Source organism: Rana temporaria, chromosome 2 (assembly GCF_905171775.1).
Source record: "Rana temporaria chromosome 2, aRanTem1.1, whole genome shotgun sequence".
Lineage (NCBI taxonomy): Eukaryota > Metazoa > Chordata > Amphibia > Anura > Ranidae > Rana > Rana temporaria.
In genome coordinates this window covers 415,293,282-415,318,891 of record NC_053490.1, presented here as the reverse complement: position 1 = coordinate 415,318,891, position 25,610 = coordinate 415,293,282, and the positions used below count along the sequence as shown (strand labels likewise).

The following is a 25,610-nucleotide window of genomic DNA, read 5'->3' as shown; positions in this document are numbered from 1 at the left end:
TCTTTTCAGTTTTACTTCTCGGGCCAAGATTTAACTCTATAATGACTTTTTAACCACTTAAGACCCGGACCAAAATGCAGGTAAAAGACCAGGCCCCTTTTTGCGATTCGGCACTGCGTCGCTTTAACTGACAATTGCGTGGTCGTGCGACGTGGCTCCCAAACAAAATTGGCGTCCTTTTTTTCCCACAAATAGAGCTTTCTTTTGGTGGTATTTGATCACCTCTGTGGTTTTTATTTTTTGCGCTATAAACAAAAATAGAGCGACAATTTTGAAAAAAAATCAATATTTTTTACTTTTTGCTATAATAAATATCCCCCAAAAATATATATATACATTTTTTTTCCTCAGTTTAGGCCAATATGTATTCTTCTACCTATTTTTGGTAAAAAAAAGCACAATAAGCGTATATCGATTGGTTTGCCCAAAATGTATAGCGTTTACAAAATAGGGGATAGTTTTATTGCATTTTTATTATTTTTTTTACTACTAATGGCGGCGATCAGCGATTTTTTTCATGACTGCAACATTATGGCGGACACTTTGGACAATTTTGACACATTTTTGGGACCATTGTCATTTTCACAGCAAAAAATGCATTTAAAATGCATTGCTTATTGTGAAAATGACAGTTGCAGTTTGGGAGTTAACCACAAGAGGGCGCTGAATGGGTTATGTGTTCCCTGAAGTGTGTTTACAACTGTAGGGGTGTGTGGCTGTAGGTCTGACGTCATTAATTGTGCGTCCCTATATTAGGGAACACACAATCGATGACAGCGCCACAGTGAAGAACGGGTGAAGCCGTGTTTACACACAGCTCTCCCCGTTCTTCATCTCTGATCTCTAGCAGCGATCGGGTCCACAAGTCCCGCGGCCAAGGTCACTGAGCTTCGGACCGGGTCGCGGGAGCGCGCAGCGGGCGCGCGCCCGCGACCCACCGATGGGCTTTATACAATGACATACAGGTACGTGATTGTGCCCAGCGGTGCCATTCTGCCGACGTATATCGTCGTTAGGCGGTCCTTAAGTGGTTAAGGAAAATAATAGTGTCTTTGTCACAGAATATTGGAACACACATACACACACATATACTGTATATATATCAAGAAATAAAACAATATTATAATATTTGAGAAAAATAACATAAACACAAAATAATCATTTTATTAACTCCATCACAGTCCCCCCTTAAAATTACTATGTTATCAGTACTGTCCCTATGCTTTTTGTCCCTGTGTTTGCCTCCCTATCAGGATCTTTTTTGTATTTCGCATAGCGACCAGACAGGGCTTATCCGTAGTCCTTACCAATGAAACTTTAGGAGGAGGTCAAACACTATTCTTTCCCTCATCATTTGAGAATGTTGTATGTGTTTTTAACAGGTAAGGACTGTAATGGAGGATATGGCCCCTCTTCTTTCTCCTTCATTGGACCTCCAATATCACCCAAATTCAAAAAAGTAGGAGTTACCACTTCAGCTGCTTTTCCTAACAGCTTCTTTATGCAGGGCAGAATACAAGAAATCATTATTGTAACCAATATAAGCAGAAACAACATTGCTATACCTATCTGAGTACAAATGCGTTGTCACCCAAAATACTGTCCCCAAGTAACATTTTACATACACCCCCCTTATCAGCTAAAATCATGTCTAGGGCCATACGATTTTACAAAGTCATTTGTGAAGTGGCCTCTAGTTATTCAGCTAAACCTTAGAGTGCATCCCTGTTTATAGTTAACAAACCTCTGTTGGTTATAGTATATATAATTAATCCAATCTACATTCTTATTTAAACCCTCTTTATCCCATGACTAAATACAATTTTGTAAAAGTAACAATCTTACCAGATTACTATATTTTTTCCTTTTACTATACTTTCTATCATAACCGTTTTAATTTTCAAAAGAACATTCATTTATATTGGGATTTCCTAAATATTTTATTTCTGAAAGAAACTTATTCATGTTGAATTACACTATTTTTCAGAACCAATCATACAGTATGATTGAATGAACCACATATGCTCTTTCACACTATGACTGTTAAACAAACACATGGCAGTCTTAGTTCATCCTTCAGTGTAGACAAACATACAGAAAGTTCCACTGTGCTAATATATGGATCCATTTATAAAAGCACAATATTTCTCCCCAATAAATACATTTGTCAACTAAAAGCTTGAAAAGGTGACTTTTGAATTCACAACTGTGGTTCTATCACACTGCATCATTTATTCATAATGTATTTATATCCCACTTCAACTGACCTTTCTTTTTAACATCCAGTTGTGACAAAGTTCAGTCAAAGCTGCGTATATTGACACCTCCCATTCTCCTTGAAATAACTCCTTTAGAGTAAGATGTTCTTCAAAATAAATGGTGCAAAACCCACATTTTTAAAATACCAATCATCATCCACATACACTTGTACAATGTAAATGTATGAGAGAGAGAGATCTCTATATTAATCAAAAACATTAAATTAATAAGGGCTTTCTTCAGATCTTCAAATGATTGTATACAAGTAGGGTTGAGCGAACCCGAACTATAAAGTTCGGGTTCGTACCGGACTTTTGGATTTTTGGTACCCGGACCCGAACAATTTACTGTAAGTTCAGGTTCGGATTCGGTGTTCGGCAATGTAATGGCGTTCTGCAGGGCAGCCAATCGCCATTTGTTTTACTTGTGTGACCTAGAAGCCATCACAGCCATGCCTACTAATGGCATGGCTGTGATTGGCCAGTGTAGCATGTGACCCAGCCTCTATAAAAGCTAGAGGCACATAGCACAGCACATCACTCTGCTTTAGATAGGGTAGGGAAAGGCTGGCGCTGCTGCTGCTCTGAGGGAGAGAAATAGATAGGAGTCAGACTGTCCTGCTTCAGAAATCAAATTACTCAGCGATCTACATAGCACAGCAAGTCACTCTGCTTTAGATACTTTAGGGAAAGGTTCCTGCCTGGTTTTGCTTTTAGGGAGAGAAATATATAGGAGTCAGTCCTGCTTCAGAAATAAAATTACACCAGCACTGCATATGTTACTGTGAGATACACCCTTTAGATACTTTTCTTCTATTGTGCTATTCAAAAAACATCCATTTAGGGAAAAAACATTTTTTGCAGTGTTTCCTCCAGTGTTTGCAGTGTTTCCTCCAGTGTTTGCAGTGTTTCCTCCATATCTGTACGTGTGAGATAAACACTTTAGCTACTGTTCTTCTATATTGCTATTTAAAAAACACCAATTTAGGGCAAACAAATATATTTTGCAGTGTTTCCTCCAGTGTTTGCAGTGTTTCCTCCATATCTGTACATGTGAGATAAACACTTTAGCTACTGTTCTTCCATTTTGCTATTCAAAAAACACCCATTTAGGGCAAGAAAAAATATTTTGCAGTGTTTCTTCCATATCTGTACGTGTGAGATAAACACTTTAGCTACTGTTCTTCTATTTTGCTATTCAAAAAACACCCATTTAGGGCAAATATTTTTTTTGGTGCGTTTCCTGCATATCTGTACATGTGCGATACACCCTACTGCTGGTGGAGCTCCTGTTGCAGGGAGAGGACGTGGTCGATCTGTGCCAGCACAAGTGAAACACCTTCCTCAGGTGCAAGTAGGCGACAGAGCCTGCAGCGGTATTTGGTCGGGCCTAATCCGGCTCTACGAATGTTGAGGCCAGGAGCAGAACAGGCGATAGTAGATTAGGTTGCTGACAGTGCCTCCAGTTCCTTCACATTGTCTCCCAACCAGTCTTGTGCTGAAAGATCAGAGTTGGCACCTGCAGCCGATGAATAGGAATTAGTTAGTAGGTTTGGCGCCTGCCTAACAACTATAATGTACTCATGCTGGTGTGTATTAAATTGGAATATAAATTATATGAATGCAAATAATAAAAATAAAATAAAGTGATAAATTGCTATGCAAACATGCAGTGAATATATTGATTAAATTCAGGTGATGCGTGAAGTTATATTGAATACGTGACAAATTAATAAATAATTAATAAATAAATATAAATAGCAAATTTAAATCAGTCCATGATAATTGAAGAAAAAAGGAGAAGAAAGTGCTTCGTGCTGAATCCAGAAAATCCTGGAGATTGCTAGAAAATCTTTCACAGTGTATGCCCTGTGCTGCACTCTGGCGTTTTCTCGTTCCCTGTGTTCCACTTTCAGTGTCCAACGCTCCAGACGATGTTTTATAACGAAACCGGTCGGGCGATCACCGCTGTCACCATACACTTCCGAGATTTTGAATAACACTGCCTGTTTTAACCAGCTGTATTGTGAGTACCCATTTTTAAAACTAAATAAAGTACAAAATATAAAACGGTATCACACTATTGGGATCCCTTCTCTCCACATATATTTAATGTTGGACACAAAAAGTGGAACACAGAGAACGAGAAAACGCCAGAGTGCAGCACAGGGCATACACTGTGAAAGATTTTCTAGCAATCTCCAGGATTTTCTGGATTCAGCACGAAGCACTTTGTTCTCCTTTTTTCTTCAATTATCATGCACTGATTTAAATTTACTATTAATATGTATTTATTAATTATTTATTAATTTGTCACGTATTTAATATAACTTCACGCATCACCTGAATTTAATCAATATATTCACTGCATGTTTGCATAGCAATTTATCACTTTATTTTATTTTTATTATTTGTATTCATATAATTTATACTCCAATTTAATACACAACAGCATGAGTACATTATAGTTGTTAGGCAGGCACCAAACCTACTAACTAATTCCTATTCATTCATTAACCCATCCAGGTGGGATAATTAAAGTAGAGGCAGCCACCTAATTAACTGTTTTTCCCTTTCACTATCTGCCTTATATTTTTAATCACATTTCTAAATCGCATTTAATCACATTCAATCGCATTTTCAAATCTTATACTTTCCCCGCCACATTTTAACATATATTTTTAATTCTGTAGCGCGGGTTCATTTTTTCTTTTCTTTCACCTGCAGCCGATTTCCATCAGTCTTTCACCTCACCCCCTTGCAAATCAGCCAAGCAGTCTGAGCCCCAAATCATGCAGCAGTCTCTTCTTCTTTTTGATGACTCTGTTAGCATGGTTTTCCAGGGCCATCCACCTAGCCCTGCCCCAGAAGTGGAAGAAATTGAGTGCACCAATGCCCAACCACTTATGTTTCAAGATGAGTACATGGGGGGACCATCACAGCACGTCTCGGATGATGAAGATTGCTTTCGCAATTGTGCAAGGAGGGCAGTGGTGAAGACTGGGAGGGCAGTGGTGAAGACTGGGTGGAAGATGATGTGGAGGACGATGAGGTCCTCGACCCCACATGGAATCAACGTCATGCAGGTGACCTGTGTAATTCGGAGGAAGAGGCGGTGGTCGCACAGAGCCACCAGCACAGCAGAAGAGGGAGCAGGGTGCAAAAGCGGAGCGTCCGTCCCCTAGACAGTACGCCTGCTACTGCCCAACGCAGCAAGGGACCGAGCAAACCAAAGCCAGGTCCAAGGAGTTCCCTAGCGTGGCAGTTCTTCACACAATGTGCTGATGACAAGACATGAGTGGTTTGCATGCTGTGCAATCAGAGCCTGAAGCGAGGCATAAACGTTCTCAACCTGAGCACAACCTGCATGCCCAGGCATCTAAGTGCAAAGCATGAGCTGCAGTGGATTTGACACCTCAAAAACCAAGAAAGGTCTCTGGCTCCTCCTGCTTCCTCTTCTGCTTCAGTCTCGGCCTCTTCATCCACCTCTGTAGTGACAGTGGCACCTGCCCCCCTGCAAACAGAGGATCTGCAAGCAACACTACCACCTGGGTCACCAAACATCTCCACAATGTCCCATGGAAGCGTTCAGCTCTCTATCTCCCAAACACTGGAGCGGAAGAGGAAGTACCCCCCCTGCCCACACGCGATCCCTGGCCCTGAATGCCAGCATTTCAAAATTCCTGGCCTTTGAAATGCTGTCATTCCCTCTGGTGGAGACGCAGATTTTTAAAAGCCTGATGGCATTGGCTGTCCCACAGTACATTGTGCCCAGCCACCACTACTTTTCCAGACAAGCCATCCCTTTCCTGCACAACCAAGTGGGGGACAAAATCAGGTGTGCACTACGCAACGCCATCTGTGGCAAGGTCCACCTAACTACGGATACGTAGACCAGTAAGCATGAAGAGGATGTGGCACAGGAGGAGGAGGAATCCGGATCATTTCCAAGGCTTTCAGGGCAGTCATTCACAAGTGGCTCTGAGGGTGAGGTCCTGCACCAACAAACGCCAGGTACACAATTGTCCAGCAAGGGCACAGTTCTGGAGGATGATGAGGTGGAGGAAGAGGAGGAGGAGATGGAGGAGGAGGAACCATGTTCACAGCAGGGTGGCACCCAGACCAGCTTATGGCCATCACTGGTGCATGGCTGGGGGGATACAGAGGACACAGACGATACACCTCCCACAGAGGACAGCTTTTCGTTGCCTCTGGGCAGCCTGGCACACATGAGCGATTACATGCTGCAGTGTCTCCGCAACGACCGCTGTGTTGCCCACATTTTAACCGCTGCTGATTACTGGGTAGCCACGCTGCTGGATCCCCGTTACATGGACAATGTACCATCCGTAATTCCCTCCCTGGAGCGTGATTGCAAGATGCGCGAGTACAAGCGCACGCTGGTAGACATGCTGCTGGTGGAATTGCCACCTGACAACGGGGGCACAGTGGAAGCACAAGGCGAAGGCAGAGGAGGAGTAAGAGGTCGCCAACGCAGCCGGGGCACAGCCAGCACCTCAGAAGGCAGGGTTAACATGGCCGAAATGTGGAAAAGCTTTGTCAGCACGCCACAACAACCAGCACCACCAGCTGATATGAGTGAGTGAGACTGAATCGCCTCTGGGTGCTTAGGATATGGAACGTCTTAGCAGGAGGCAGCATTTCGACAGCATGGTGGAGCAGTATCTGTGCACACGTACTGAATGACGGGTCTGCCCCCTTAAACTTCTGGGTCTCCAAATTGGGCACATGGCCTGAGCTTGCCCATTACGCCTTGGAGGTGCTGGCCTGCCCTGCAGCCAGTGTATTATCTGAATGTGTATTTAGCATGGCAGGGGGCGTTATCACAGACAAGCGCAGCCGCCTATCCAGAGCCAATGTGGACAAGCTCACGTTCATTAAAATGAACCAGGCATGGATCCCACAGGACTTGTCCGTACCTTGTGCAGAATAGACACGTATACCGGCCTTACCCAGCCATTTTTGTATTTCTGATCTTTCTCACTCTTTTGGGCTGTACTCTAATTTAAAAAATAAATAAATTTAAAACAAAAACCTGTGTTGTCTACCTCATCCTCCTCCACCGCCGCTTCCACCTACACCGCCACATCCACCACCACCTCAACCTCCTACTCCATATGGACCTCGTCCTCCTAGGGCAAGATTTTTTTTATGTATTTTATGTTATTTTAAGTTATTTCCCTATCCACATTTGTTTGCAGAGTACTTGCCATGCTCTTACCAAAACGTTGCTGCCATTTGTAGCCCTCTAGCCCTTTCCATTACTTTTTTAGAGACATTTGAGTACTCAAAAGTTCAGGTCCCCATTGACTTCAACGGGGTTCGGGTCAAGTTGGGGTTAAGTTCGGGTCCCGAACCCGGAATTTTTTCTGAAGTTCGGCCAAAACCTTCGAACCCGAACATCCAGGTGTCCGCACAACTCTATATACAAGTTATCTTTTAATATTAAAGAAAAGATTTGCCCTATAGTAAGCCTTTATAGTTCATTAACATTTATTCAGATACTTTGTCTTCAAAAATTTCAATGAACTCCCAAGAAAAGTTATTTAGGCTCAAAAATGTTTTAAAACTATTACTTTAGTAAGCCACATCTTTTAAATATATTTTTCCTCATTTGTGAACTCCATCCCAGGTCTCTGGTTTCAACACTAATATTCTGCTCTCAGATTTACAGAAGGAAAATTGTCATAGTGTCTAGGCTGTGTAACCTGATCTGCATCTCTCTGCTGGGAACACATTCCTTTCATGTAATGATCTCCAAAGAAACAACTGTTACTGCTAGACCCAATCTTCCAACGCTTTGTATCCCATGCATTGTACAATTCGATAACAACCAAATTTATTGTTTTTCTAATTTGTAACCTTTTTTACAATTTTTTTAACATATTTGGTTTGTACATCTGCCAAAAATCGTGTACATTACATCATAATATGACGTTTCTTGATTATAGTAGTGACAAAAAATTGTTTAGAAGAAAATCTTGTGAAATTCACAGATTAGTTCCAGCCTAATGAACTGTGAATTGGCCATTTTCCCAAGAAACTCCTCCTCCAACCAAAGTCTTCACTCCCATCAGAAACATCAAATTACAAAAACTTTTAACACTTGTTTATTTGTTTTTTTTTACATTTTTTTTAGATTGAACAAGACTTTCATATTTTAATATTTTTCCTGGGTAACCTTAAGTAAATTAGAACAATCTACTACCTTTAATTTAATAACCAAATCCTATTGTAAAAAAAATGCTCAATCCTTAACTTATTATTTCCTGCAACCAAATCTGTAGGATTTTCTGTTAAACACTAAATACCATGTTGTTTTCCATTATCTGAATTTTAAAAAGTTCTTTACACAATCTTAATCAATAATTTTCTCGTAAAACTGTGTTCTGATCCTGTCCTTGCTTGTGCTTTGAATGACCACATGTAATAACACATTTTCAGTTTCAGGTTAAAATATTCATAAGCATTTACATGCAGCATTAAACTTAGTTTCCTCATTAAAGAACTTCTTTACATTCTGACATTAATTAATTAATTACCCTATGGAATATATCACAGTGATTATGGGACTCAGGGACTCAAAACCTGCTGCTACTTGGTCTCTTGCTTTAAACTTATCCGGGACCCCCCTTGGTACCCATATGGCATCTATATATACATATGGGGGTCAAAACTACCAGCTGGGGCACTTCTATGCTTTCCGTTGGATTCAGATGCTAAGTAATGACTATCCATATTTATCTTTCTTGTTCAGAGCACTCTATGGCCTATATCCCCAGTCATCAACTGTATTCCAGCCCACAGATTCCCAGAGGTCACAATCATCACCTATATCACATGTTTATATGGTTCCTGAACATATTACCCTGCCAGTCTAATGGAGGGAAGGAGACTATTGTACAGGGTGGGGCATTTATATGGATACACCTTAATAAAATGGGAATGGTTGGTGATATTAACTTCCTGTTTGTGGCACATTAGTATATGTGAGGGGGGAAACTTTTCAAGATGGGTGGTGACCATGGCGGCCATTTTGAAGTTGGCCATTTTGAATCCAACTTTTGTTTTTTTCAATAGGAAGAGGGTCATGTGACACATCAAACTTTTTGGGAATTTCACAAGAAAAACAATGGTGTGCTTGGTTTTAACGTAACTTTATTCTTTCATGAGTTATTTACAAGTTTCTCTTTGTTTACAGTCATTGACATGTCGCCGAGGTTAACACACGCGGAGCGGATATAAATTGTGTTGATGTCTGGTGAACACAGTAACTGGGTCATTGCAGCAGATTTCAATGCAAGACAGCCTACTAGACCACCCATCTCCCATGCTACAGTTAGAAAACTGCTTGCTAAGTTTCATCAAACTGGTTCAGTGTTGGATTTGCCAAAATGTGGACGCATGAAATCTGTCACTAATGAAGAAACATCAGTGGCAGTCCTAGCTTCATTCAGCTAGAGCCAACAGCGTAGCACTCGCCGCATGTCACTGGAGAGCACATTGAACACATTTTATAAGTGGTCAGATACTTGTAAATAACTCATGAAAGAATAAAGTTAGGTTAAAACCAAGCACACCATTGTTTTTCTTGTAAAATTCCCAATAAGTTTGATGTGTCACGTGACCCTCTTCCTATTGAAAAAACAAAAGTTGGATTCAAAATGGCCAACTTCAAAATGGCCACCATGGTCACCACCCATCTTGAAAAGTTTCCCCCCTCACATATACTAATGTGCCACAAACAGGAAGTTAATATCACCAACCATTCCCATTTTATTAAGGTGTATCCATATAAATGGCCCACCCTGTACAGTAATCAAATATAAGAAAAAAATATATAGTTTCATTCTGATGCGGGTGGCACGGTCCATTATATCTCATCTCCAGAGAACGTTTTCGAAAGAACTTCTTAACCATAACCCAATCACCAGGGAGTATGCAGTGAATACTTGTATCTAAATCAGGATCTGGAATGGAAGAAAATACTCGTACATGGATATTAGTTAATTATTTTTCATGAGCGGTCACATAATTTCTCAAAGTATCAGACTGTAATTGCAACTTTTGTGGGTAATTCTAATCTGTTCCAAACAAGATTTCAAAAGGGGATAACGAATGCTTCCCCCTTGGGGCCACTTTCCTACTACTCTGAGGGTGGTAAAGTGTGTGAAACGCTAATGTGGTACCTAGGACCTTGATCACTCTCTATCACCTCAGTTACCCCATATTTGAATCTGGAGAAAGGCATTCGGGTCGGGGCACACAGGACAGAGGGTAGATGAGCAGTTTCCACCTTCATGAGTTCAAAGCAATCATGTTCATCCAGGGTAGGAGCAGGTAGGTCTGCGCCATTCTCTTCTTCCTGTTTTGTCCAGAGGCATGGCATGATACCCCCTTGGACAAAACGAAGGATAGTAGCAGGGTTGGTGGGTTACAGAACACAGAATCTGGTATGGGCAATGGGCGGTGGGCAGTATAGGATTCCATCTGCATACACAGGGGGTATAGGGGGTAGTTCAATACTGGGCACATGGGGTTGGGGTGGGATGGGTCAGGCTGGAGCAAGGCCTGTTTGCAAGGGGAGGGACCTCCAGCATAGAACAGCATTCGGGCGGATCCAATGCTTCCGCAATAGCAGTGGCATTGCTCATCATACACTCAGCAGTTTAAACCTTGGCCAGATCACCACCCGGTACAACAGTCGGTGTTCAATAGGTAATACCAACAGTGAAAGCAGTAGGCTTGGCTTGATGCTGGCAATAGCCGCATTAACATCCGTGGGCACCACATCATCACAGTATAACAGGCAACAAGCCATATATTTATCATGTCGTGGGTCACATTTCACCATCAGGGTAGGTAGCTCATGTGAGGCTTTCTCAGCTGAGATGGCTGGACATAAGGGAAGTGGCATACAAAAGAAGGGCATACAAAAGGAAGGTCACCAAGTTGGGCGCAAACTCAGTGAGAACTACAGGCAGGGCTCCATAGATCACACAATCTGACTGAAAAAACGATAAAAATCAGTGTAGGGTGGTCATTCAATATCTAAATTAAGCTCAGCTTAAAAAAAATAAGCTTCAAAGATAAGCATTGTGAGTTACTAAAAAGTCCATTCTTATGCATCAATATTATCAGTTGCCGTGGTGGGGAATAGTTAAACACACACATATATATATAACAAAGAAACAGTTGCAATTCATCTGTCCTAGTTTTAAAAAACATTTCCCTTTTTTTCCCCCCTCAAAAGCCTCAAGCAGCCAGCAAACACAGGGTTAATCTGCCATCTTGGAATCTAGAGGCAGACGAAACCTGAGACTCTCCCAATCTTGTCAACAGGAACTTAAAGTCTCCTGTTCAAGAAAAAAAGGTGGGAGGGAGAGGGGGGAGAGGCCAGGCTACGCAAGCTAGGTTCTATCCCAGAACGAACAAACATGAAACAACACATACAGTGAGAATATGACACACTATTTTAGCAATCATTTTCCCCCTTTGTCTGTATGGAGGTAATTATTATATACACAAAAATGCGTAACACCATCTGTAAACCAAAATCGGCAAGGCATCTGTGTCTCTATATTACAAATTTGTATTTATAATTTGTTGTACACCATCTGTAAATCTGCTTTTTTTCCTTTTTTTTTGTTTTTTTTTTTGTATTTATTGTTTCAAACACAGAGATGGCAAGGCATCTGTGACTCTTACGGTTCACCCTCTTTAAGCCACTCTGTGCAAAAAGCCAGACAAGGCAACTGTGCCACCCCCTTCTCATACAGACATCCGCTAAAATCGCCACATTCAAGTCAACATAGAACACAACATAACATAAAATATCAGCCGGCAGAATAGGGCGACAGGTTCTCTTTAAAGCGACTTTGGACAAGAAATTACCCGTCTTTGTATGGCCTAGAAGCAGCAGACGAACCGTGAGTGAAGGGAGAGCATGTATGCGGAAGAATATGGGCAAAGAGTAAAAATAAACTTCTCTTACCGTATTCTTAAAAGGGTGATCAATCTCTTTGTCCACACAGGCGCACCCCATCCACATCTCGGTCTGCTGCGTCTGGTCAAGAAACCAAAGTCCACGTTGGGCGTCAATTGATAAAGATACCCCCTGGAACAACTCCAGGGCATAACCCATTCTGCCTCTGAGCCAAATTTCATAATAGTAAAGCACGCAGACAAGAGGGAAATTCAGTCTACATCCTCCACCGTCCCAACAGCAAGACAGGCGGAACCTTTATTGGCATCGTAGCTTTATAGACAGAGTGAAATAGCAATCATCATTCACATGGGTACATCTGATTGGTTCATCAACATATAGTCTTCTCTTTTTATATGTCCCTCTTGCCACGAGGTCTTTCACTCAAAAGCCATATTTGCTTCTTCGGTGGAGGGGGCAGGAAAGAGGGGGTTGATTATGAGTAGGGAGTACAAAGACATCTGTTTTCAGTTTTACTTCCCGGGCCGAGATTTAACTCTATAATGACTTTTTTAAGGAAAAGAATAGTGTCTTTGTCACAGAATACTGGAACACGCATACACACACACATATATATATATATATATATATATATATATATATTTATATATATATATATATATATATATATATATATATTGTAAGGGGTTAGCGCGGTAGCGGGGTGTGTGACCCCCTGGATAGGTTCACTACACACTGAATTTATACAGACAGGCAGTCAAAGACGGTTGAAAACAAAGATTTTGGTTTATTCTTCCATCTTGCTGGAAACAAGTGCAAGCATCCAAACGGCATAAACAAAATCAAACATAAAATAAACCCTGGCCACTTGGGGCGTCTACCTACACCACACAGGAACCTATCTATGGAGTCTGGCACAGCCTAGTGCTGGGCAGACACTGCTGGTCATACAGCAGAAAAACATTAGTCTCTTTTTGATTTTTGTCACACAGAAAAATCAATCATCACCTCACCTCCTCAGAAGACTTTCAGCTACTGCTCTCCTTACTCACAAAGCCTCAGGATGCAGCAAATTAGTGGTAATCCTCTGGATTACTTATAGAGGCCTTAATTGCCTCATTCTGAACAGCTGGAGTTTTCCAACGCCCTTAAACCCTTTCTGGCTACTTCTGCAACCGACGCCTAATAACAATTGGTGTATTGTCTAAACAAGGCAGAAATGTATCTCCCGTCTGTGACAACACCCACAGATTTACCTGACTTCCTGTCAATATATATATATATATATATATCAAGAAATAAAATAAATAAAACAATATAAGAAAGGAAAGCAATATTTGAGTGGCTAGGAGAAAAATAACATACACACAAAATAATCATTTTATTACCTCCATCACAGTATATTATGTGCATTTAGGGAAACATCCAGGCCTATTTTAGAACAATCTACTGAGCTGTACAGAACCATTACTTGAGGAAGTCTGTTTCACATTTTCATAGCTCTTACTATGAAGAAGCCATTCTGCCCTTGGGGATTAAATCTCTTTTCCTCCAGGCATAAAGAGTGCCCCTTGTCCTCTGTAATGACCTTAATGTGAATAATTATACACTGAGTCCATTATAGGAACCCTTATGTATTTATACATGTTGATCATATCCCCCCTTATTCTCCTCTTCTCCAGAGAGAATAAATTCAGCTCCTCTAATCTTCCCTCAAGCTCTTCTCAGCACTTTCTCCAGTTCCCCGACTTTCTTTTTGTGAACTGGTGCCCAAACCTGAACTACATATTCCATATGAGGTCTCACTAATGATTCGTACAGGGGTGACATTATCTCTCTTTCTCTCTGGAGTCTATTAGCTTGATTCAGGTAAGGCAGCGCATTTTTGCGGCGGCGTAGCGTATCGTATTTACACTACGCCGCCGTACGTTTGCAAGGCAAGTGCTGTATTCACAAAGTACTTGCCTGCTAAGTTACGGCGGCGTAGCGTAAATGGGGCCGGCGTAAGCGCGCCTAATTCAAATGAGGATGTGGGGGGGCGTGTTTTATGTATATGAAGTGTGACCTGACGTGATTGATGTTTTTTAAAAACGGCGCATGCGCCGTCCGTGTACATATCCCAGTGTGCATTGCGGCTAAGTACGGACGTATTGGTTTCGACGTGGACGTAAATTATGTCCAGCCCTATTCACGGACGACTTACGCAAACAACGTAACATTTTCAAATTTCGACGCGGGAACGACGGCCATACTTAACATTACTTGTCCAGCTATTTGATGGAATAACTGTACGCCTGAAAATGCTTTACGTAAACGGCGTATCTGTACTGCGTAGGTCGGGCGTACGTTCATGAATCGGCGTATCTAGTGATTTACATATTGTACGCCGACCGCAATGGAAGCGCCACCTAGCAGCCAGCCTAAAAATTACACTTTAAGATACGATGGTGTAAGACACTTACGCCGCTCGTATCTTAGCCTAATTTAAGCGTATCTGGTTACCAGAATACGCTTAAATTTGCGTCGGCGCAGATTCAGACTTAGGCTGGCGTATCTACTGATACGCCAGCCTAAGTCTTTCTGAATCTGCCTATATACCTCCTAATACATGAAAGGATTTTGCTCGCTTTGGAAACCACTGCTTGGCATTGCATGCTATTATTAAAGTGGTTGTAAACCTCCCTGAGCTATTTTTACATATAGGTAAGCCTATAATAAGGCTTACCTATATGTACTGATAATATCTCCTAAACGTGCGCTGTTTAGAAGATTTGTACTGCACTGCACTGCCATCGGGGTTTACTTCCTCTTTAAAGTGGATGTAAATCCGATTCATGAAATTTGAGCTGGGCACATATACAGTGGGTGACCGCGATATTGTGTCAATCTCGCTCTCCTTCTCGGCAAGATTGACCACCTGCGAGCCCCATCGTGGGAGCCAGCGCCGAGCTGGCTTGCCGCGATAGAGACAAAGCCGTCATAGAAGCGACGGGGATCCGACTTGGATTCCCGCCAATGCAAGCCGCGCACCCGTCATTGCAGCGAGAAGAGCCGGCGTGTCAACATCGGGAGAAGGCTGAAGAAGAGAAGTGAAGAAGATGACGTCACAGAAGAGCGGGCTGGCCACCTGCTAGTATAGCGGCGGCCAGCCCTGAAGGAGAAGGCACCGGACAGCGGGAGGAAGAACCGGGGTGCGCCGAGTCAAGAGCGGAGAGTGGCGAACATAGAAGAAGACCCCCCCAGAGCGGAGAAGACCCCCGGAAAGCAGAAGAAGACCCCCCAGAGCGGAGAAGACCCCCGGAAAGCAGAAGAAGACCCCCCAGAGCGGAGAAGACCCCCGGAAAGCAGGAGAAGACCCCCGGAAAGCGGAGAAGACCCCCGGAAAGCAGGAGAAGACCCCCGGAGAGCAGAAGACCCCCCGGAGAGCGGAAGAAGAAGCCTCCCCTGCTAAAAGAGCTAAAGAAGACAGGGGGGCCTCCGGAGCAGACTAATAAAATATTTTAATACCCTGTGTTGTTTATTTGTGTTTATACCACTTTGCTTGCAGGTGAATGGGTAGGGGTACGACGTACCCCATACTCATTCACTTAGGGTGGGGGGCCGGTATCTGGGGGCCCCCTTATTAAAGGGGCTCCCAGTTTCTGATAAGCCTCCCACCCGCATACCCCGACAACCAACTGCCAGGGTTGTTGGGAAGGGGCCCTGTCCTCATCAACATGGGGACAGGGTGCTTTGGGGTGGGGGGGCCCCACAGTGCGCCCCCCTGCCCCAGAGCACCTGACCCCCCCATGTTGAGGGCATGCAGCCTGGGACGGCTCAGGAGGGGGGGGGGCGCTCGCTCGTCCCCACTCCCTTCCAGGCCGGCCGGGTAGCGTGCTTTGGATACGGGTCTGGTATGGATTGTAGGGGGACCCCCTACGTCAGTTTTTCGGCGTAGGGGGGGTCTCCCTACAACTCATACCAGACCCAAGGGCCTGGTATGCTCCTGTGGGGGGGAACCCATGCCGGATTTTTATTTAAAATTTGGCGTGGAGTTCTCCCTCTCAGGAATGCATACCAAATGCCAACGCTAGAATTGGTGGGAATCCAAGTTGGATCCCCGTCGCTTCTATGACGCGCACGTTGGAATGTGCTTTGTCTATTCCAGCGAGTGCGAGATGTCGGCGAGATATCGGCACCATGTCGCCGAGAATCAGCGCGATGCTGTCGTGCTAAAAACACAATATCACAGTCACCCACTGTATCTGCAGTATTTTGTTATCTCTTTTCAATGAGCTAAGTCTTACGGCTCTCTTCTGAACTGTTCTCTGTTATCAGCCTGAGAACTCCTGACATATTTTTTTACTTCTTAGACAAAAGCAGCCTGAATCTTTTGTCAAAGGAGGTTGCTAAATTAAAGTAGCAGAGGGCAGCTCCTATTACAAAACACCTCTGAGAGTCCCTGCCTACGATGAGAGGCGGTGTGCGCCTTTCCTGCAATCAGCAATGTTAGCTATCTTGGCTGTATGCCCAGACATCACACTCTGTGTTAACCAGGAAGAGAAAATCTCCTAACAAAATCTGAACTTTCTAAACAGTATGTAGCGCCTGGTTACTTTAGGTACTCGTGATATCTAAATTTAGAGGTAGATCAGAGTATAGTTAAACTCTGATCTAAATTATGTGCACAATAGGGTCTCTGCTTCGGCTTGGCTGTGCTGTGGGCTCATTCTGTTGTGCTGGGGTGTTCTTCCCACCCCTGTGCAGATGGTGGCAGCAGTGGAGTCAAGGCTTGGGTGCTCTTCCCCAGCAGCCAATCAGGAGGTTTTTTAGCCTCACTGTGCATGCTGGTGGAGTGTATTATGGGGCAGACGCTGTTGGTTCTGGGTTCTCCTTCGTCCAGTGTGGCACCCACCTTTAGGGTGGCCACATCACGGCGCCCCGGCGTTATGGCCCACCTGGCCGGGGCGTGCGTGCCACACGGTATTCCTGGTTCTGGGGCCATGTTGGCCTGGAACATCTGAGCAGCGATGGGTACCTAGTGAGCGACTGGGTTCCCACCTTTGAGGATCCCAAGCTGTATTGCTGTTCAGTGGGGAGTCCGTCTGAGGAGCTCCATTGAGAGGCTGATGATCCAAAAGGGCCTCGACAAACCACCGGGGATCAAGGTAGCCCGGACACTGAAGGATTGATCACCTGTCAGTCGGTACCTGGGCAACATTAAGAAGGAAATCCAGGCGTAATTAATTTAAGGAGGATATCCTCCTTAACTATAATCAGAGAGGGCCTGTGGCAGAGGTGTCTCCCTGACGTTCACCAATGAGGGTCTGTGGCAGAGACTTTTCCTCAAGCTCAAGTTCACTAAGGAGGGTCTGTGGCAGGGACTTTATCCTACAAAGGTTAGAGTGATAGTCCGGCTGCCAGGTCAGTGAGAGAGGCCTGTCCCGGTACGCTAATTCCACTCAAGCAGGAGTGGCACAGAGAAGTGTTACACTTGGGAGCAGGACTGTTTCCCTATTGCTACGCTTGAATTTGCTATTCTCCTTCAACTTTACTTTCCTCACCACAAGTTTCACTGTTTTTACCTGGCTGGGTAATAAAGAGCACAGCAAAGAGCACCTGTTGCAGACATTCCTTTACTTCTACTAAATGCACTATGCACCCCTAGGAATTTGGAAGAGCCAGAGCTAAATGTGCCACCCAAAACAACGAGCAGCTCCTATGGGGGTAGTGCTACAAGTATATAAATGTGAAGACAGCAGATATACATATAAAACCTATGTAGGGAGATCTGGTTAATCTCTGTGTACCATCTGAGGCTGTTCACTTCACTGGGTGTATGGAGGGTTTACATCCACTTTAAGCTTATGCTCTACTATAACACCCACATAATTCTCCACCATTGATTCCCCCAGTTGTACTCCCTCTAGTATGTATGATACATGGATATTTTTAGCCCCCAAGTGCATAACTTTACATTTTTCATCATTAACGACGCATTTGCCACACAGTTGCACAAATAAACAGTGCATTGAGCACAACTTGTAAGTTGGAGACATCCTGTAAGGATGTTTCTGACTCCAGTCTTGGTTACCCCTTCCAGACTGTTATGCCGCGTACACATGATCATTTTTCGGCTTGTAAAAAATTACGTTTTTCAGCCTCTAGAAAAAACAAAGTTTTTTTCAAATCATTAAAACGATGTTGCCTACACACAACAGTGAAAAAAAATGCAAAGCACGGTGACGTACAACACGTACGACGGAACTATAAAGGGGAAGTTCCATTCGGATGACGCCACCCTTGGGGCTGCTTTTGCTGGTTTTGTGTTTGTAAAAGACGATTCGCGCTTTTCTGTCTGTTACAGCGTGATGAATGTGCTTACTCCATTACGAATGGTAGTTTTACCAGAACGAGCCCTCCCGTCTCATAACTTGCTTCTGAGCATGTGCAGGTTTTTCACGTTGTTAAAGCCCACACACGATCATTTTTTACAACCCGAAAAACGAAATTGTTTAAAACGTTGTTAAAAAATAGAGCATATTCAATTTTTTTTTTGTCGTTTTTCAGAACCCGAAAAATGCTGTGAAGCCCACACACGATCATTTTAAATGATCATGTGTACGCGGCATAACTTGCACTTTCTGTGTTCCCCATTTTCTATATACTGTGTACAGGTGCATCTCAAAAAATTAGATTACCATCAAAAAGGTAATTCAATTCAAAAAGGGAAACTCATATATTGTATATAGATGCATTACACACAGAGTAATATATTTCAAGCATTTCTTTCTTTTTTTTTTTTCATCTTACTTAGAAAATGTGAATATTACACAAGACCAATAAAAAATGATTTTTAATACAGAAATGTTGCCTCACTGAAAAGTAAGTCTATGTACGGTATAGTATGCACTATAATACTACCGAGGACAGGGCTCCTTTGCATTAATTACTGCATAAATGGGAGGAAGCATGGAGGTGATCAGCCTGTAGCACTGCTGAGGTATTATGGAAGCCCAGGTTATTTGGATAGTGGCTTTCAGCTCATCTACATTGTTGGGTCTGGTGTCTCTCATCTTCCACTTGACAATACCCCACAAATTGTCTATGGGGTTTAGGTCAGGCAAATTTGCTGACCAATCATGCACAGTTATACCATGATCATTAAACCAGGTATTGGTGCTTTTGGCAGTGTGGGCAAGTGCTAAGTCCTGCTGGGAAATAAAATCAGCATCTCCATAGATGGGAAGCATGAAGTGCTCTAGAATTTCCTGGTAGAGGGCTACGCTGACTTTGAACTTGATAAAACATAGTGAAGCAACACCAGCAGATGACATGGCTCTCAAAATCATCACTGACTGTGATAAGTTTTGCATTTCATTTGGAAATCAAGGTCCCAGAGTCTGGAGGAAGAGGAGAGGCACAGAATCTAAGTTGCATGAGGTTCAGTGTGAAGTTTCCACAGTCCGTAATGATTTGGGGAAGCATATCAACTGCTGGTGCTGGTCCACTGTGTTTTTTTTAAGTCCAAAGTCAGCGCAGCCCTCTACCAGGAAATTCTAGAACTCTTCATGCTTCCCTCTGCTGACTGGCTTTATGGAGGTGCTGATTTCATTTTCCAGCAGGACTTGGCACCTGCCCACATTGCCAAAAGGACCAATACCTGGTTTAATGATCATGGTATCACTGTGCTTGATTGGCCTACAAACTCACCTAACCTAAACCCCATAGAGAATCTGTGGGGTATTGTCAAGAGGAAGATGACAGACACCAGAACCAACAATGCAGACGAGCTGAAGGCAACCTTCTATAATACCTCAGCAGTGTCACAGGCTGATCGCCTCCATGCCACGCTGCATTGATTCAGTAAATCATGCAAAAGGAGCCCTGACCAAGAATTGGTATAGTGCATACCATACTGTACATAAACAGAACAAAAAGTTTCCCCTAAGCAGACTTTTAAGGCACTATTAGTATTAATATATAAGTATTCAAAAGTACAGTAGAAAAAAATATTTTTATTAATATTTAAACATCATTAAAATACTATGAAAAGTGAAATACTGATTAGTCTGAGCCAAGTCAGCAAATATCACCATGCTGAAGGGTATACTTTTGAAGTAGTACAGTTTATTCAGGTGTCTGATGGAACATTACTATATCCAGATAACTTTTTCTCAGGCTTGCGTTTCAATCAATGTTTGTTATAGAACATAACTGTGTTGGATCTGCCCCCTAGCCTTATTTCCTGTCACAATAGACAGTTTGGGTTTTTTGTTCCCTTTGTGTGAAGGTAATTTCCCCTTTGTTGATCTTCTTGACTGTGTGATCCTATCCACCAGAACAGATCTTGGCTTAACACAAAACAGACTGCACCTATTGGTGTTCTCTCACCTGATTGAATAGCCCTCACCAGTAAGAAGAGGTCAATATCGCTTTGCAGTAGTATAGTGGCACTGCTCCACTGGCTATCGGGGATATGCAATTAGCGGACCTCCAGCTGTTGCAGAACTACAAATCCCATGAGGCATAGCAAGGCTCTGACAGCCACGAGCATGACACCCAGAGGCAGAGGCATGATGGGATTTGTAGTTTTGCAACATCTGGAGGTCCGCTAATTGCATATCCCTGGCCGATACTCAAAGTCCAACCTATACTGTACCTTTGAGAAAGCCCATTGGGTGCAACCTGTGAGGTTGGCAGTAATGCGATCACGCTCAGAGGAGTCGGGCGGAGCTTGTGAATGCAGGAAGTTATCTGAGATATCCTGTTTTTTGACCTCTGAAATGTGAGTGTATTCTTCTTTGGAATAAGTTATTATATAAGCGATCTACACTATGGGTTTTTCCTCTTATGTTTAATATGATTGACATCTCACTTAGAGCTGTGGACATATTGTGGCAAATTAAAACAACAATAATTTTTTATCACAAAAAGGTAATATTTCAATTACAAAAGTATGCTTTATTGGATAATGAACATATATACAACTTTATACTATAAAGAGGATATTTTAATTTCCAATATGAACATTACAACAAAGATGAGCAAAGCAATTTCTACCTAAAAGTGGACCTTTGATGAAAATACTGTCAGCACCACCCCAACCATCTCCTTAAAGCGAGGGTTCACCAAAAAATACATTTTTAACATTACATTCAGCCGAGTTGTCCTAATGACAATCGGCTGTTTTTTTCCCCGTACATACCTTATTTCAACGCCGCTTCCGGTTATGTCTTCTCCGGGACTGGGCATTCCTATCTGATTGACAGGCTTCCGACCGTCGCATACTACGCGTCACGAGTTGCCGAAAGAAGCCGAACGTGGGTGCGGCTCTATACGGCGCCTGCGCACCGATGTTCGGCTTCTTTCGGCAACTAGTGACGCGTAGTATGCGACGGTCGGAAGCCTGTCAATCAGGTAGGAACGCCGAGTCCTGCAGAAGACATACCCCGAAAAGGCGGTGAAAATAAGGTATGTACGGAAAAAAAACAGCCAATTGTCATTAGGACAACTCGGCTGAATGTAATGTTAAAAATTTATTTTTTGGGTGAACCTCCACTTTAATGTGGGATTAGTGTATTCTCAATACGATCAATCATTTGGAAACATATGGGAAGCTGCATTCATAGACTTGTATTTGTTTTTCTGTCTTTTTCATGACACCTTGTTTTTTTCTATTTATTTTTGTGAATATATTATATTGTAAAACATTGTTTTCATATTTCATGCATATTATTCACGAGATTGACATATCTGTCTTTAGAATTTAAACACACATGCTGTGGGCAGTTTTTAGGGACCCACTTGTTTTGGTTTTCTTTACACTTTTTGTTTCATTTATTGTTCCAAAGTAATTTTGATAACTTTATAGTTTTAATAGTTACACCTATATACAATTTTTTAGTTTTTGTGACAATGAATTTACATCGCATCATATGTTTCAATTAAGAAAGGAATAGAACTCCTTTCAAGTTTTTCTGCGTTTTTGTCTGTGTCCTTACAAGGTGATTTCAACAAAAAGTGATGCAATATCCTAAATTTTAATGTGAGGTGAGGGTAAATCTTGCAATGGGGGGAACCTGTTTAAGCGAGACCTGTCTAAAATGTATTCTCTTCACTTTGTAAAGATTTTCTCCTCCATAACATCAAGTGAAATGAAATCTCCTCAATAGGACACAGGCAGCAAAGAATAAAATGTTTAAAATTAAGAAAAACATTTTGGTTATACATACATATTAAAGTGCCCATGGATATGCTACATATTACAGATAGCAAACTAATTTGCTTACTTGCTTCTATCTTGATTCCTCCAGATTGTAAATTCATAAAAGTGTAACTTTCTCTATTCCTGTTAAATCTAGTCATTGTTCCTATTATTGCACTGCGTGCATGCAGCATTTGAAGTTGAAATTAACTTTTTGAAAGTTGTACTGTATGTATTTTTCATGTTATGTATTTGATTTATTCAACCTTTTAATGCTTACTGTGCATAGCACCATTAAACATTTCCCCCAGCTACACAAATCAATAAACAAAGAGAACTTCTGCAAACATTTACCAACCCAAGGCATCTCGTGACCCAGTTACTGTTGTTATTCTCAGAATATTTATAAGCACCTTTAGCATTGACTTACATGGGTCTGGTAACATTAAAAGTAGGACAACAAAAAGTCTTAATAGCACATGACAAACCCAGTATCAGCAATACCAGAAGTTCCAGACATAACGCACTCAAGGCAACCTCAATCTGCACAGATGGCTTATGCCTCATCCTCAACACTAGGGATGAGCCGAACACACCCCGGTTTGGTTCGCACCAGAACCTGCGAACGGACCGAAAGTTCTATGGGACTCGAACGTTTGAAATCAAAAGTGCTAATTTTAATGGCTAACATGCAAGTTATTGTCCCAAAAAGGGTCTGGGGACCCGGGTCCTGCCCCAGAGGACATGTATCAATGCAAAAAAAGTTGTTTCGGGAGCAGTGATTTTAATGATGCTTAAAGTGAAAAATAAAAGTGAAATATTCCTTTAAATATCATACCTGCAGGGTGTCTATAGTATGCTTGTGAAGTGGCACGTGTTTCCAGTGTTTAGAACTGTCCCTGCACAAAATGACATTTCTATAGGAAAAAAGGTCATTTAAAACTGCTTGAGGCTTTAATGTAATGTCTGGTCCTGTGCAAAGGACACTAAATCAAAATACTGCAGGTCCCTGCCTGTATTTGTATGAGAACACCAGCAATTGTATTCAGTAAGCTTTAGGTGCATACTGTGCAAAGGACACAGTACATTAAGTGAAAATACTGCAGCTAGCACAATCACCTGCCTGCCTGTCAGTATATTATGAAGAGAATAACAGGAACGGATCTAGCTGAACTGAATACAGTGTATAAATATGTATACAACACCTGGGATGCATATATATCCTCTACACACTGTAACTGAAGCTAACTGACTTGCGCTAACTGACTCGCCTGCCTGCTCTATCTAACTCAAAATAAATCACACTGTCTCTCTCTCTCTGCCTGTCTTTAACTACCGCTGCAACACACTACACAAGGCCGCCACACAGGTGGCCTTATATAGTGTGGGGTGTGCACTAAACCCCCTGAGACATAATTGGCCAAAGCCACCCTGGCTTTGGCCAATTATGGCTCTCCGTTTTTTCTGTGCTGTGGTTGGCCAAAGAATGCGGGTCTCAGTGCATGCTTGGCCAATCATCAGTCAGCAATGCACTACGATGCCGCAGTGAATTATGGGAAGTGACGCACCCCTCGAATTTGGCGTGAACAGCCCATAATGTTCGAATATCGGCAAATGGTCGAACAGCTGAAACTCGAAGCTTATCCCTACTCAACACATCCACCCAAGTACCTGATCTGGTTTGTTCACAATAGAGTCACATACAAAACTTGAAGAATGGCTGTGCTGTGGTATTCTGAAACTCTTTTATTAGTAAAGCAGCATAAACACAAGAATGCATAAGAGATTGATCTTTCCCTTCTTTATGCTGATTTTATATTAAAAGAAGATTTTCACCATACCACACTGAGGTCATCCTTCGAGATTCATATTGAATTTACAGTGTGCTGAAAGACAAACTGACCGTGACTTCTATTGCACTGTTTCTTTGAAAGATGCATGCATTGTATGGAGTTTAATAATACAGCAACCGACTAAAAAGACATTCTGAGATCACATATCCATATAAATATATATGTCTGCTTGTATTGTAATTATGTACATCTATTATATGGTATTTTTATGCTAAATAATATTGCTGTTTGAATCTTGACACTCTTGACTGTCCATCAAACTGCCGACTATCTCAATTTCTGTGATAGGGACAGGTTGTTCATTGTGCACTGCGATACATCTCTAGAAAATAAAAAAAGACAACAAAAAAACAAACAAATGCATCAGATAAACATAAATTACATCCAGAATCATATTGTATATACAGTTGTGCTCATAAGTTTGCATACCCTGGAAGAAATTGTGAAATTTTAGCACTAATATTGAAAATATGATTGATCATGCCAAAAAACTGTCCTTTATTTAAGAATAGCAATCACATGAAGCCATTTATTATCACATAGTTTTTTGTATCCTTTTAAAATCATAATGATAATAGAAATCACCCAAATGGCCCTGATAAAAAGTTCACATACCCTGGAATGTTTGGCCTTGGTACAAACACAGAAGGTGGCATGCACAGGTTAAAATGGAAATTAAAGGATAGTTTTTCACATTTGTGGCTTTTTAAATCACAATTAATGTCTGTGTATATATAACCAATGAGTTTGTTAACTCTCACATGAATGCACTAAGCAGGCTGGACACTGAGCCATAAGGAGGAAGAAGAAAACAATCAAAAGACCTGCGTAACAAGGTAATGAAACTTAACAAAGATGGAAAAGGATATACAAAGATATCCAAAGCCTTAAATATGCCAGTCAGTACTGATTAATCACTTAATAAAGGGGTTGTAAAGGTTTGTTTTTTAATTTCTAAATAGTTTCCTTTAAGCTAGTGCATTGTTGGTTCACTTACCTTTTCCTTCGATTTCCCTTCTGAATGTTTTTTTTCTTTGTTTTCATTCTCTGAATTTCTCACTTCCTGTTCCTCCTCAGTAAGCTGTTCAGTAAGCTGTTCTGGCTGACAAACCACCGCTCGGATGATGGTGTCAAGTTTACTGAGGAGAAACAGGAAGTGAGAAATTCAGACAAAGAAAAAAAACATTTAGAAGGGAAATCGAAAGAAAAGGAAAGTGAACCAACAATGCACTAGCTTAAAAGAACCTATTTAGAAAATAAAAAACAAACTTTACAACCCCTTTAATGCAAAAATGTCAAAATTTCTGCCAGGGTATGCAAACTTTTGAGCACAACTGTATAAAAAC

General features: G+C 42.0%; 1 protein-coding gene across 1 annotated transcript in view; it reads right to left on the bottom strand.

Annotated features, from left to right (window-relative positions):
* Window positions 1-23,801: 23,801 nt before the first annotated feature.
* The window catches only part of LOC120927488 (granulocyte-macrophage colony-stimulating factor receptor subunit alpha-like), a 92,106-nt gene continuing 90,297 nt past the window's right edge, over window positions 23,802-25,610 (bottom strand). The window contains exon 11 of the mRNA XM_040338199.1: window positions 23,802-24,586. Within this exon, the coding sequence (XP_040194133.1) occupies window positions 24,476-24,586 (111 nt within the window). The 3' untranslated portion in view covers window positions 23,802-24,475. The remainder of the gene's footprint in view (window positions 24,587-25,610) is intronic.